At 41.2% G+C, this 14,930-nt stretch overlaps 1 protein-coding gene and 1 non-coding gene across 2 annotated transcripts in view; both read right to left on the bottom strand.

Moving 5' to 3' along the window:
* PPP1R8 (protein phosphatase 1 regulatory subunit 8) overlaps positions 1 to 14,930 on the bottom strand; it is a 38,774-nt gene that overhangs the window by 15,351 nt on the left and 8,493 nt on the right. The window contains exon 2 of the mRNA XM_030538937.1: positions 9,806 to 9,866. Within this exon, the coding sequence (XP_030394797.1) occupies positions 9,806 to 9,866 (61 nt within the window). The remainder of the gene's footprint in view (positions 1 to 9,805; positions 9,867 to 14,930) is intronic.
* LOC115637809 lies at positions 7,346 to 7,510 on the bottom strand. The gene has a single exon (XR_003997362.1).

Here is a 14,930-nt window from a genome sequence, read left to right as displayed (position 1 = left end):
AAAAGGTCATGTATCCAGCACATTTAAAGTAGTTTTATTGAGCTAATACTTTAAAAAGTCCTGTTTTTAATTGATTTTTCATCCAAATACAGCTTAATGCAAATTAATAATTAATCTAGTAAATTAAAAAAACGCATCATTAACCATTTTCTAACAATATAAAATGGGAACATTAAGAATCTGAATACATTTAAATTAAGTTATACAACCACTTAAATGAGCATGCACAGATATAGTTTATCCTACTGGTCAGCAAAAAAAAAAGCACTAAATTTAATGCAAAGGCTATATTTAGTAGCAAGTCAACACATTTTAGTGGTTACCAACCAATGAGAATCAACCCTTCATTAGGAAAATTAAAAACTACAAAGGTAAACCATGATTTAAATCATTGATTTGAATCAAGGTTTCCTGTTTGTTAATTTAAAGTCATTTTGACTTAATTTACCCTAAGCAGCATTGATGTGGGGATGTGCTGCTGATTGGTGGTGTGGAAGAAAACAAGCCCTCACTCTGCATTTGTCAGAGACAGTTTATTTCGAGCAATTGCAAGGGAAGACTGCAGTTGGACAGGGACCCCCCCGACCTTAGGCACATCTCCCCCCTACAAGTAGTGTAAGTCAAGCATTTATACCTTCCCATTACATATACCATTCATCAACGGCTAACAGTTATCCTTTGTTTATACAAACTCCCTTCAGACACTACCTTATCTCAAGATTTCTGCTTAAATGAGCATTCCATCCTTATCAACTAAAAGCGAGGCGAGAAACGAGAAGAGAAAACAGCATCTCTTACAACTCTCGTGTTAGGGTTACCTTTCATTCTATCCTTAAATTGACTAAACATTTACTCTGCTTTTAATTCTGCTACCACCATACTGATCACACTGACTTGCCTTTTCTCCTTGCAGCCAACTGCACAACTACAATTAGAGATGCTAGCAATACATTAAGGATCTCTTTTGATTGTTCTTCTGCAATTTAGGCAAATATTCCCCACTGCCCAAAGAATGTTACAAGGGGTGATGTCCAATGAGGGGCTGCATTAAGGTTGTATTGTGTGTGAAGCAGCAGCTTAACTTGAGAAGACCTTAACTGAGCAGTTCCTGGTTTTCAAGAGCTTGAGGTTCCAAGAGCTGAAGTCCCATCTAGTAGAAGAGCACAGGGCCTTTAGGCAGAGCCCTCAAAGTTTCCTGTAAACCAATGTTGCTCTTCGAGTCACTCAACTTAATTTCTCCAGCTTCTCATCATTTAAGTTGCTCTTCCTGCTCTTTTGTTTGTTAATCTTTCTAGTAATATGGATGCCTAGAACTGATCTCAATATTCCATATGCAATCTTCTCAGGTTTATAGTTGGAAGGCCTGGGGAAGCTGACAACGTCTGTGACTAAGGACCAAGTCATACAGTGAGAGGCAGAGCCAGGAACAGGCATCTCGACTTCTATTCCTGTACCTCGTCAACAGATACAAAATTACAATGGGCTCATTTTTCTTTGCAAACCTGTCTAATTAGCTGTCCATTATCACCTTTAAGTCTCTTTCAGCATTACTGATGTTCTGGTTTTTATTCCCCATTGAATCTCTGTTTCAGATTAATTTTCCTCACATGGATTAACACACATTTTCCAAACTGAACCTTGTTTTGTTTTCTGCTTTTGTTTTTAAGTGCTCTACCCATTTGTATTATGTATTTCTCTGCTCACATGGCATTTGCAGCGTCTCACAATTTAATATTCACTAATGAATGTTTAGCAAATTTCATGTGTTTATTCTCTTTTCTAGATCATAACCCAAAGATTTAAAGACAAGGCACAAGTCCTCTGCCAACTCTTCATGTTATCATTTATCATCATCCCTCACCATCAGGCCTGCAGCCAGTTTTCAATCTACATAATCGTGTTCATATCAGAGTCAATTTGAACAAATGTTCTGAGCATAACTTCATGAGACATTATCAAATGCTTTGCCAAAGTCCAGAACATATCACAGCTTCTGCATTCTATTCGCCCACCAATTGTGTCTTGTGGACCTGCTGATTGGTATATGTTCACATTTTTCATATATTCCATACCTGCTCTTTGTGAACAGCAGTTTTTACAAGGTCTTCCCTTACTTCCAAGTTAACCAAAATATAAAAGTTTGGACAAGAGTTTTACAAGAAGATGGCGATCTTAATACTTCAGAAGTGGCTTCTTCCTCCACCACATGCACTTCCTAAGAAAAGCTCTTCCTATTCCCATTAGCCTCTCTGGCTAGTATCTTTTTGCTGCCCTTGTCTTTTTCCTGTAAGTCTTAATGGATTCCGGTTTGTTTGGTTACATTGGTCTTTGAGAGATTTTTCTCAAGAACTCATTTTATCTGAGCATTTCTTTGCAAAGCCATATTGTCTGCTTCTTGTTCTTTTAATTCTGAGGTCAACTGCACCTTAATCATGGCAGGTTTTAGGATTCCCCAAACTTTCCACCTAATGGATTTATTGCTTCTTCCAAAAGTGTCTTACTCACTAGATTCAGTTCCCCAGGTGGTTTTCCTGAATTCAATACCTTTCATAGAATATTAGGGCTGGAAGAGACCTCAGGAGGTCATCTAGCCCAACCCCCTGCTGAAAGCAGGGCCAACACCAACTAAATCAGCCCAGTCAGGGCTTTATCAAGCCGGGCCTCAAAAACCAATAAGGATGGAGATTCTGCCACTTCCCTAGGTAATCCATTCTAGTGCTTCACCACCCTCCTAGTGAAATAGTGTTTCTTAATATTCAACCTAGACCTCCCCCATTGCAACCTGAGAACAAGCAGCAATGGTCTGTCATCTGCCACCACTGAGAAGAGCCTAGCTACATAGTCTTTGAAACCCTCTTCAGGCAGTTGAAGGATGCTATCAAATCCCCCCTCACTCTTCTCTTCTGCAGACTAAATAACCCCCATTCCCTCAGCCTCTCCTTGTAAGTCATGTGCCCCAGCCCCCTAATCATTTTCATTGCCCTCCACTGGACTATCTCCAATTTGTCCACATCCTTTCTGTAATGGGGGGAGAATGAACAGAATATTCCAGGTGTGGCCTCACTAGTACCGAACCGGGGGGGAGGGGAGGAAATAATCACTTCCCTCAATCTGCTGGCAATTCTCCTACTAATACAGCCCAATATGCCATTGGCCTTCTTGGTAACAAGGGCACACTGCTGACTCATATGCAGCTTCTTGTCCGCTGTAATTGCCAGGTCCTTTTCTGCAGAATTGCTGCTCAGCCAGTTGGTCCCCAGCCTGTAGCAGTGCATGAGATTTTTCCGTCCTAAGTGCAGGACTCTGCACTTGTCCTTGTTGAACCTCTTCAGATTTCTTTTGGCCCAATCCTCCACTTTGTCTAGGTCTACCTCTGCCCCCAGTTTAGTGTCATGTGCGAACTTGCTGAGGGTGCCATTAATCCCATCATCCAGATCATTAATAAAGATGTTGAACAAAGCTTGTGCAGCTGCATTCTATAATCCCATTTCTTGTTATGGGAGAGTCAAGTAGCTGGTGCTTCCTTATACTAAGTTTTCCTTTTATTCTCACGTTCTCAAACAATTCCCTCCTACTGGGTGAGCAGAACCAGACATGGGTATTTAAATCCCTATGAGCACAGTATCCTGTGGCTTCAAGTGCTGTAAGAACTTACCTGGGAATTTTTCATTCTTACTTCTAGTCCCAAGGGGCTGGAGAAGAGTCAATGCAATTTCTCATTTACACCAGTACTAAGTGTGAAATGTTAGCATTCTGACTTGGCAGCGTTTGACACTCACTCTGCACATAAGAACGGCCACACTGGGTCAGACCAAAGGTCCATCCAGCCCAGCATCCTGTCTACTGACAGTGGCCAATGCCAGGTGCCCCAGAGGGAGTGAACCTAACAGGTAATGATCAAAGGATCTCTCTCCTGCCATTCATCTCTACCCTCTGACAAACAGAGGCTAGGGACACCATTCCTTACCCATCCTGAATAATAGCCATTAATGCACTTAACCTCCATGAATTTATCTAGTTCTCTTTTAAACCCTGTTATAGTCCTAGCCTTCACAACCTCCTCAGGCAAGGAGTTCAACAGGTTGACTGAGCGCTGCATGAAGAAGAACTTCCTTTTATTTGTTTTAAACCTGCTGCCCATTAATTTCATTTGGTGGCCCTAGGTCTTATATTATGGGAACAAGTAAATAACTTTTCCTTATTCACTTTCTCCACATCACTTATGATTTTATATACCTCTATCAGATTCCCCACTTCATCTCCTCTTTTCCCAAGCTGAAAAGTTCTAGCCTGTTTAAATCTCTCCTCATATGGGACCCATTCCAAACTCCTAATCATTTTAGTTGCCCTTCTCTGAACTTTTTCTAATGCCAGTATATCTTTTTTGAGACGAGGAGACCACATCTGTATGCAGTATTAAGAATGTGGGCATACACTGCATTTATATAAGGGCAATAAGATATTATCCATCTTATTGTCTATCCCTTTTTTAAATGATTCCTAACATCCTGTTTGCTTTTTTGACTGCCGCTGCACACTGCGTGGACATCTTCAGAGAACTATCCATGATGACTCCAAGATCTCTTTACTGATTAGTTGTAGCTAAATTAGCCCACATCATATTGTATGTATAGTTGGGGTTATTTTTTCCAATGTGCATTACTTTACATTTATCCATATTAAATATCATATGCCATTTTGTTGCCCAATCACTTAGTTTTGTGAGTTCTTTTTGAAGTTCTTCACATTCTGCTTTATTCTTAACTATCTTGAGCAGTTCAGTATCATCTGCAAACTTTGCCACCTCATTGTTTACCCCTTTCTCCAGATCATTTATGAATAAGTTGAATAGGACTCGGCCTATGACTGAGGGGAACACCACTAGTTACCTCTCTCCATTCTGAAAATGTACCATTTATTCCTACCCTTTGTTCCCTGTCTTTTAACTAGTTCTCAGTTCATGAAAGGCTCTTCCCTCTTATCCCATGACAACTTAATTTATGCAAGAGCCTTTAGTGAGGGACCTTGTCAAAGGCTTTCTGGAAATCTAAGTACACTATGTCCACTGGATCCCCCTTGTCCACGTTTGTTGACCCCTTCAAAGAACTCTAACAGATTAGTAAGACACGATTTCCCTTTACAAAAACCATGCTGACTTTTGCCCAACAATTTATGTTCTTCTATGTGTCTGACAATTTTATTCTTTACTATTGTTTCAACTAATTTACCCTGTACCGATGTTAGACTTACCGGTCTGTAATTGCCGGGATCACCTCTAGAGCCCTTTTTAAATATTGGTGTTACATTAGCTAACTTCCAGTCATTGGGTACAGAAGCCGATTTAAAGGACAGGTTACAAACCATAGTTAATGGTTCTGCAATTTCACATTTGAGCTGTTATGACTTCACAAGGTGCAAGACAGTGGCAAATCAATAATAAACACTAATTTTACAGCTTTTATCTGACTATGATGAAGGCTTGGTCTATACTAGGAAGTTGGTCAGTATAACTACGTTGCTCATGGATAAGAAAAATCCACCCCCCAAAGAAAGGCAGTTAAATTAACCTAAGCCCCTGAACCCCTGGTGTAGACAGCCCGAGGTCAAAGGGAGAATTCACCTGTCAATATGTTGAACAGTGGTGTCCCCCTAACTCTATAGCCTGGGATGCCTTTTATAGTGCACTGCGAACATCTCCAGTTTGTAGTTCCGTTCCCTTTTCTTCTTCTCAGCCTCTTTGGCTTTCAGCTCCATGGTTTTCTTATGCAGCTCTGTGGCTTGCCTATGAGCCTCAGCTTCCAGTTGCTTTAGTCCCAGGGCTCACTTATAGGCTTCTCTCTCTCAGCTCTAATGCCTGCATTTTCCGTTCAATCTCTGCTTCTTTTAACCAACACTTGCTTTCATTCTCTCTCCTTCAACTTCAGTTTGGCCAAATCCATCTTTGAATCTGTGCACCTTTGCTCATTTTTTAAGCTTTTCTGTTTCTATTTCCCTATCCCAAAATAAGCAAACAGAAAACAAAAAACTGTAACCCTTCTTTGACTGTTTTCAGCCACCACACTTGAATGTCACTTAAAATTGCTACCCCAGTGCTTAAAGTGCAAACTTCACTTGGAACGACAAGATGTTCATATACCCTGCTCCTCGCTGCACCACTGTGACATTCCCCAGGGTACAATCTGGAATGTTGAACAGTGGGGTCCCTGGAACTCTCTAGCCTGCGGTGCCTTTTACACTGCTTTACTGCCAGAGCAGCCACTCTTGGTCTGCTCATGAAGTCTTCAGTATGTAAATTTACTCCCAGCTAAATACATGAGCACTCTGACCAGTCACTCATGAATTACATATAGGGCAACACCCGCAAATTATTTGTCCCAGTCTTATTCCCCCAGAAATCTGCATCTTGTACTGTCCAGCACACTGCTCAACAATGCAAGCTCACAGAAAGTCCGCCAATTCATCAAAGGAAAATTATAATGCACCAACCTTGTTAGGCCAAATGGAGTTTCTCCACACACTTTAATCCAAACACATACTGGTTAAAATAAACTTATTAACTACAGAAAGATTTTAAGTGATTGTAAGTGATAATGCATAAAAGCCAGGATTGGTTACAAAAGAAAATAAAAACACAAGCTATTTCCTAAACTTTAACAAGCTAATAGAGTTTAAAGCAAGACTCTTTCACCACAAGTTATAATAGTTCACAAACTAGATTTCCTTTCAGCCAGGGACCACTCCCCCAGTTCAGAGTCAGGTGTTCGTTGATGTCATGAGTAGAGAGGTAGGAGGAGAGTAGAGTTGGAGGTCTGTTTCTCTCTCTCTCTCTCTCATATACCAGCCTCCCCTCTTTGAGGATCTCCCCCGACCCCCCATTGAGGTGTAGATGACATGAAGTCCCTTGCGGACATGAGGGCTGAAACATTCCAGAGATGCAATGTAAATTTCACATTCATACCTTCCCCCTGCAGGAGAATGGCTGCTTAAGCAAGTGATAGCCCACTTGACTTTACGGATACCTGTCTGGGACAGTGTGTCTGTCTCTGAAAAACGGTTTGTGGGTGTTACCCAGACTTAAAATATTTCAGTAACAATCATACAGTAGAATCTCAACTTCATATAGTTTTCTACATATATTTCAATGGGATAATAATGTTTAGCAGATTAAGAGTTTTCAAACGATACCTCAAGTCAAATTTTGTACAAAGTATATCATAATCTTGTAAAAGGGGTGACCACAATAGCATAGACTGTCACACCCCTCCTGTTGGCTTGGGAAGCATCTTCACTGAAGCGCTACAGGAGCGCCACTGCAGTATTTGAAGTGTAGACAAGCTTGAAACTCCTCTGTGCCCCTGAGTTATAACCCAGTGTGATCCTCTACACACTGAGCTTAATACTTCATGGCTTGTTTTAATATTGCACTTCTCAGACCCAGCAATCACAAGTTATATCTCAGATCTCTACATGAGAGCTGGGATACAGATAGCTCGGTTAGTATCAAGTGCTTAGTAAATCTGTAAAGATTAAAGTGTTCTCTTACCTAGCCACTGCTAACTACAGGAAAACATGCAGAGTTTTTCAACTAGTCTAAACAGCTGACCCTTAAAAAGGACAGTCAACTTAAAGTCATATGTTGGGAACAAACATTTCTTCGCCTTTACCAACAACATTAGATTAGAAAGAGTGAAAATTTTTGAAGTCCACTTTGCCTGTCACTATCTTTGCTCTTTTTACAGCCCTATGAAGTTGACCAATGAAAATCAGTGAAATCAATTGCATTTTCAGGTTCTTGATGTCACAACACATTCAAGCCTTTACTCATGGTACAGCCAGATGTTTTACAAACTAGTGAGTGCTGGAATATAGGCCCTGCAGGATGAGTGAAAGATGGAAAATTTTTTACCCTGAAGTTGATGCCTGTGACATGTGGTGTATGGAAGAAGGGCAGGATAGGCGATTAAAATACAAGAAACAATCAGAGCAGGGATGCCAGGGCATCAGAGTAGCACTTCAGATCCCAATGAGGGAAATCACTTACTAAAGTGTTAAATGTCTGCTATTTGACTATGGTCACGCTCTGCACTATACAACACACACGAGACATAGTCTCTGTCCCAAAAGCTTACATTCTAAACAGACAAACTATATATTATAGACAATACTAGGTGATAGGAGATGCATCAACAAAGTACTTAAAATAAGTCTGAAGACTTACTAGTCTACTACACAGCATAACCAACCCTTACAAATTGGGTTGGTTATGCTGTGTAGTAGAAAAAAAAATTGTGAATTAAAACTGGAGTGTGGCTTGGGAAGAATACAATTAAATAAGTTCCAGAACATGAATTGTTAAAAGGGAAGAGATGGAATTTTTGGAACCATAACCAAAATATGTACTTGATCTGCTGGTCCAATCTCCTGTGAGACAGGGGCAATTTTCCCTTGCTGGCCAAAGATCTTGCAATATCGCACACTGCAAGCCAGTGAACAATGACTCCCAGCTCCTCGGGTTCGCTTCACCAGGCCTCAGATTCCTAATACTCCAATTCCTTCCTTAGCAGCATTACTTTGACTCCCTGAATGGCTTTGTTCCCACTGCTGGACTCTAGGCAAGGGAGAAGCATTACCTTTATTGTAAAAATATTACAACACAAACTATAACAACAAAACCCTGCAATAAGCAGCTCAGAATCAGTCGAATACTACTTACTTTGCACTGGCCATTTGGGCTCCCCAGCACTAGTTAAATGAGCTTCTGCTTACAAAACCAGGCTTCTGGAGCACTTCTGACAAGGAGGGCTGCTGGTCAGAATCCAAGACCAGCTACATGAAAACCTTCAATAGCATATATACTTTTAGGGGATAGGTAGACAATTCTGAGCCAACATTTAAGTTTGGTAAAATAAGGCTTTGCACAAAGCAACAATTTTGGAAATACTTGCTTTTTTTTTAAATTGTGTTTTGTTTGAGATTTACCCATGTTCTAGAAAGATGAATTCAAACTCATCAGATGCAGAGAAGTGCTGCTAGGATGATAAGAGGAAGAGAGAACTTCTCTTATGAGGGGAGATAAACAAGCCAAGTTCTTTTAAGCCTAGCAAAATGAAGGCTTAGAGGGAATAAGGTTGCTCTCTATAAATACATTGGAGGGTAAACACAAAGGATGGAGAAGAGCTCTCAAAGCTAGAAAAGAATTCTGGCACAAACTGGACATGAATATATTTAGGTTGGAAATTAAAAGAAGGTTTCTAACTATCAAAAGAGTCAGGTTCTGGAACAGCTTTTCAGTAGGAGTAGTGGGGACAAACCACCTCCTAACCAGTTTTAAGATGGAGCATGCAACATTTATTTACACGACTATATGAATGGCTACCTCTGAGAGCAAGAGACTAGACTTGCTGATCTGGAAGGTCCCTTCCAGTCCTACATCCCTAAACCCAATCACCATGCCACCATGTAGCTGACGGATTCATAGCACAGCTTCCTGACTGGGACCCAGTGCATGTACGCATTGGGGACTTTGCACTTTATCAAAATAAATTAAAAACATTAAGCCTGGCTGACTGCGGTGAAAGATTGGGGGCTGGATCATTGATAATAAAAATAATTTTAAAAAAAAGTGTGTCAGGAGACGAAAGGGTCACTTTGAGGTGCACAGAGAGAGGGAAGGATCACTTTGGGGTGTATATGGAAGGGGAAGACTGGGAAATAAAGCAATGGAATTCAATTCCCCACCAACAGATGGGTTAAATCCCATCTCCTTCTGCATGCATCTAAACACTTATTACATCTATTTTCGTACCTCAATTAGTTTGTCTCCTTTGACTACATCCAGATGCAAGCCAGGGGGAGGTTTTCCTGCCCTGGAAAATAAGAAAAGAAATAAATATTGATGTGTAGTATTGCTAACACTGTACCATCCTTCTATCAATCCCAAACAAACCCAATCCAAATCCAGGTTTACTGTGAAAAATAATAGTCCCACAAGTGTCCTGTATGTGAGGTCCCAGATTTGTTTTGCGTACAGACTAAACTCTCTCTGTACTTACCAAGTTATTCACTTGCCACAGAGCACTGAGGTTAGATGAGCTTGAAACACTCACCAGAAACCTGCTAGCCATCAAAGGAAATCAACCAGCAAGAGATACATAAAGATAAGGGGGATAGTGCTGCCATTAACAACTTCCTTGGATAATACCAGGTGGGAGAAACAGCCAACTCCCAGGTTCTGGAACTGGAGAAGGGCTGGGGTTGCTAACAAGGACTGTCCCTGCAGCCTGCTTGGGGACTCCCATCTCTTGTATTAACTTCTAGCTAGTAGATATGCAGGGGGCTTCAGGTTTACGATATCTCTTCAGCTACCAGAAGCGAGACAGTGGTTTCCCCCACTGCTGCATTTTAGAACCTCCTGATTGTTGGGGAAACAGTGAGGACACATCTCTTGTACTTGTGCATCTTTGATACTCTACTCCTCCACTAGAAATACTCCCATTGCTTGTTTCTGGTGCTGCTCAAACGTTCTACGCAACTACATGATTCTCAGCTACAGGCTGCCCACAAATTTCTGAATAGCTGGAGTGTAAGAGACCAGAGTCTTTGCTATTGTTGGGAAGCTCTGTACAATAGCAGTGATACTGAAGCATTGGGAAAGAAATTTGTAATTGAAGTTCACCTCATTGATTACCTGCAGAGGTCAATGTTGTGGGGATATGCTTCAGAACCATGTGGAAAACAGCATGTTGTGGGCTGTGCATGTGCTTTTCCAGATCTAAAATGTCTGAACAAAGGACACAGAAGAAATCACAGCCCTTATCCCTCATTTCCTTTCCTCCTCCAAAATTTAGCAGAAAATCTTTGTATCAAAGATACAGTCTCACCAGCCACTACACATTAGCCTCCTAAAGACTCACTTCTGCTGTGATGCCTATAAAACACTGGCTGCTGCTCATAGCTAGGCAGATGAGAAGCCCCAGATTGTCTTTTTCTACTCCTTCCTTCCCCTACTCTTTGCACTTATTAACATTACACTTCCTGCCCTTCCCCATCTTCTTTCTACCTGTAAGTTTAAACAAAAAACCAAAACCAAACAAAACCCAAACACACACAAGAAAACACGCAGTTAACAAAATTGTGCTAATTCATTGTCTATGAATTTATTGCATGTTATATTTCCCTCCTCTAGCCTTTGCCGCTCAGGGATGTGAATAAACCATGAAAGTTTTAATGATGAAAAGTGCTCGTGTGGGCAGCACTTCGACAGGAGAGCAGCTCCTGCAAATGATGAAGTTACTGCCCCTTGTGGGGGGTGGCTTTATTTCGTCACCAGGAGAGCTCTCTCTCGGAAACAAAGAGTGGCCACACTGCTTACCTTACAACGGCGCAGCCACGCTGTTGTAAGGTCTGCAGTGTAGACTTGGGCTTAGAATCTAAGGCTTTCAGCGCAGGAACCATCTCTTACCTATGTTTGTATAATGCCCAGCACAATGAAGCCCTATTCCTGGCTGGGGCCTTTTGGCACCACCAGAATAAAGGTATCTATTGTTAACAGCAACATGTGGAAACATTATGATTCTAGCAGAATCTGACACTCACTGGAAAAGGCTAGATCAGAACTCAGTGGCTCAATCCAGGCTGCCATGTTCAGGTTCCTAAGGAGAAAAGGTGGGTGAGGAAATATCTTTTATTGAACCAACTTCTGCTGGTGAGAAAGACAAGCTTTTTGAGCACCAAAAGCTCTTCTTCAGGTCTGGGAAAGGTACCCCCAGCATCACAGCGAAATGCAAGGTGGAAAGAGGAGGTTAGTGGGTTATGAAATTAAACTAAATAAATAACTGGTAGACATTAAAAATCATGGTCTGAACAGACACACTGGATTATGCTCATTACAACAATCTAACCCACTAACCCCCTCTTTTTGTTTTAAGACTGCAGAGATGTTAATGGGCCACTCTATCTTGAATGGTCCCTTGCAATATGTTTAGTTTAAGTAGCACAATCTGTTCCACCTTGCATTTAGCTGTGACTCTTGAGTACCTCTCCCAGATTTAAAGAAGAGTTCAGTGTGGCTCGAAAGCTTATCTGTCTCACAAATAGAAGTTGGTCCAATAAAAGATATGTCTCTTTAATATCCTGGGATTAACATGGTTATTCACGTAGCTGAAGTTGTGTAACTTCTATCAATCCCCCCCCTAGTGTAGACCAGGCCTGAGTGTAGGAAACTGTCAGCCCAAGCCCCAGGGTGGCAAGGTTCCGGCTGTCACACACCTGGGGCTCACAGCCAGAACCGTCTGATGTGAGCAATGCAGGGTCCACACTGACGTTGTGTTGACCTAACTATATTGACCTAAGCACTAAGCCTTTTGTACAGGTGGGGTTATTAAATCGGTGTAGTGGGTGACTTACATCAGCAGGAGCAACACTGTAGTGTAGGCCAGGCCTGTTGGGCCATTTCTCATTTTCCTCTGTAGCAAAAAGTCTAGATGGAGCATGCCATTTGTACTGAATGATGCTTCTACTACTGAGACTGTTTGCTAGAATAGTATCTTTTCCAGGAAGATGGCCAGCCAGGCTTTCTGATACAAATACACCACTCAAAGCAGAACTCTCTCTTTGAAAAAGCAGCATGGGAAAGCTCCTCTTGAGCACCACACTGATATACTACATCAGTCATCTTCTCCAGGATTTATACTGTTTTGAATGTGGGGAGGAAGTGACTTGAGGGTCAAGTGATTTTTTCTCCAAACTAGAACATTTATGGGAGGTCTGGTTTCCTTAGTTTTCCACCGCTCTTGAGACTTTCCAAACCTGTGCACAATTACTTTTGGTTGAACAAACAAAAGATACTTTCTTACAGGCATTCTTTGGAACTGTACCCCCTTTTAAGGAGTCTTGTCCATCTTGGGCCATAATCATCACTGAGTGAATGCTGTCTAGCTGGGAAGAACAGACCTGTTTTAGACATTGTTCTAGTAGTCTCGGAGTCTAGCAAATGGATTAACAGGTGCAGGAGGTCATTAGCCCCAGAAACCTCAGATGGAACCAAACTTTGTCTAAGTTGGGATATGGGTACTTTGATTGTTTACTGCGTCTCCTAAAACTTGCCTGGAAGAATATAAGCAGTTGTCAACTTGAAATCAAGAACGCCCTCTCTGGAAAGTAGACTTGGGTAAAAGAACAGCTTTTTATTGTTGATCTTGAGCTCCAATGAATACTTCCTCAAAGCACAATGCACCCCCTGTGGAGGCTGAGCCTTAAGTAGCTAGCCACCAAGACAGCTAAGTGTTAATTTTTGGTATCTCAGATAAACAGAACTATCATGGATAGTTCTCTGAAGATGTCCATGCAGTGTGCAGAGGTGGTCAAAAAAGCAAACAGGATGTTAGGAATCATTAAAAAGGGGATAGAGAATAAGACCGAATATATTATTGCCCTTATATAAATCCATGGTACACCCACATCTCAAATACTGTGTACAGAAAAAAAAACCATAGGCAGGAGTTGTAGACCAAGCTGGATGAGCAGCATCTCAGAGAGGTGATCAAGAAAAAGCAGAAAGCCTACAAGGAATGGAAGAAGGGTGGGATTAGCAAGGGAAGCTATCTTAGTGAGGTCAGAACATCTAGGGATAAAGTGAGAAAGGCTAAAAGCCATTAGAGTTGGACCTTGCAAAGGGAATTAAAATCAATAGTAAAAGGTTCTATAGCCATATAAATAAGAAGAAAACAAAGAAAGAAGAAGTGGGACCGCTAAACACTGAGGATGGAATGGAGGTTAAGGATAACCTAGGCGTGGCGCAATATCTAAATAAGTACTTTGCCTCAGTCTTTAATAAGGCTAATGAGGAGCGTAGGGATAATGGAAGGATGACAAACGGGAATGAGGATATAGAGGTGGATATTACCACATCTGAGGTAGAAGCCAAACTTGAACAGCTTAATGGGACAAAATCGAAGGGCCCAGATAATCTTCATCCAAGAATATTAAAGGAACTAGCGCATGAAATTGCAATCCCATTAGCAAGAATTTTTAATGAATCGGTAAACTCAGGGGTTGTACCGTATGACCAGAGAATTGCTAACATAGTTCCTATCTTTAAGAAAGGGGAAAAAGGTGATCCGAGTAACGATAGACCTGTTAGTTTGACATCTGTAATATGTAAAGTCTTGGAAAAAATTTTGAAGGAGAAAGTAGTTAAGGACATTGAGGTCAATGTAATTGGGACAAGTTACAACATGGTTTTACTAAAGGTAGATCATGCCAAACCAACCTGATCTCCTTCTTTGAGAAGGTGACAGATTATTTAGACAAAGGAAATGCAGTAGATCTAATTTACCTCGATTTCAGTAAGGCATTTGACACAGTTCCACATGGGGAATTATTAGTTAAATTGGAGAAGATGGGGATCAATATGAAAATTGAAAGGTGGATAAGGAACTGGTTAAAGGGGAGACAACAACGGGTCGTACTGAAGGGTGAACTGTCAGGCTGGAAGGAGGTTACTAGTGGAGTTCCTCAAAGATCAGTTTTGGAACCAATCTTATGTAACCTTTATATTACTGACTTTGGCACAAAAAGCGGGAATGTGCTAATAAAGTTTGCGGATGACACAAAGCTGGGAGGTATTGCTAACACAGAGAAGGACTGGGATATCCTACAGGAAGATCTGGATGACCTTGTAAACTGGAGTAATAGTAACAGGATGAAATTTAATAGTGAAAAGTGCAAGGTCATGCATTTAGGGATTAATAACAAGAATTTTAGTTATAAATTGGGGACACATCAGTTGGAAGCAACAGAGGAGGAGAAGGATCTTGGAGTATTGGTTGATCACAGGATGACTATGAGCCGCCAGTGTGATATGGCCGTTAAAAAAGCTAATGCAGTTTTAGGATGCATCAGGCGAGGTATTTCCAGCAAAGATAAGGAGG

The sequence above is a fragment of the Gopherus evgoodei genome, chromosome 20 (assembly GCF_007399415.2).
Source record: "Gopherus evgoodei ecotype Sinaloan lineage chromosome 20, rGopEvg1_v1.p, whole genome shotgun sequence".
Lineage (NCBI taxonomy): Eukaryota > Metazoa > Chordata > Testudines > Testudinidae > Gopherus > Gopherus evgoodei.
Note: the sequence above shows the minus strand (reverse complement) of the source record. Positions and strands in the feature narration are given on the sequence as shown.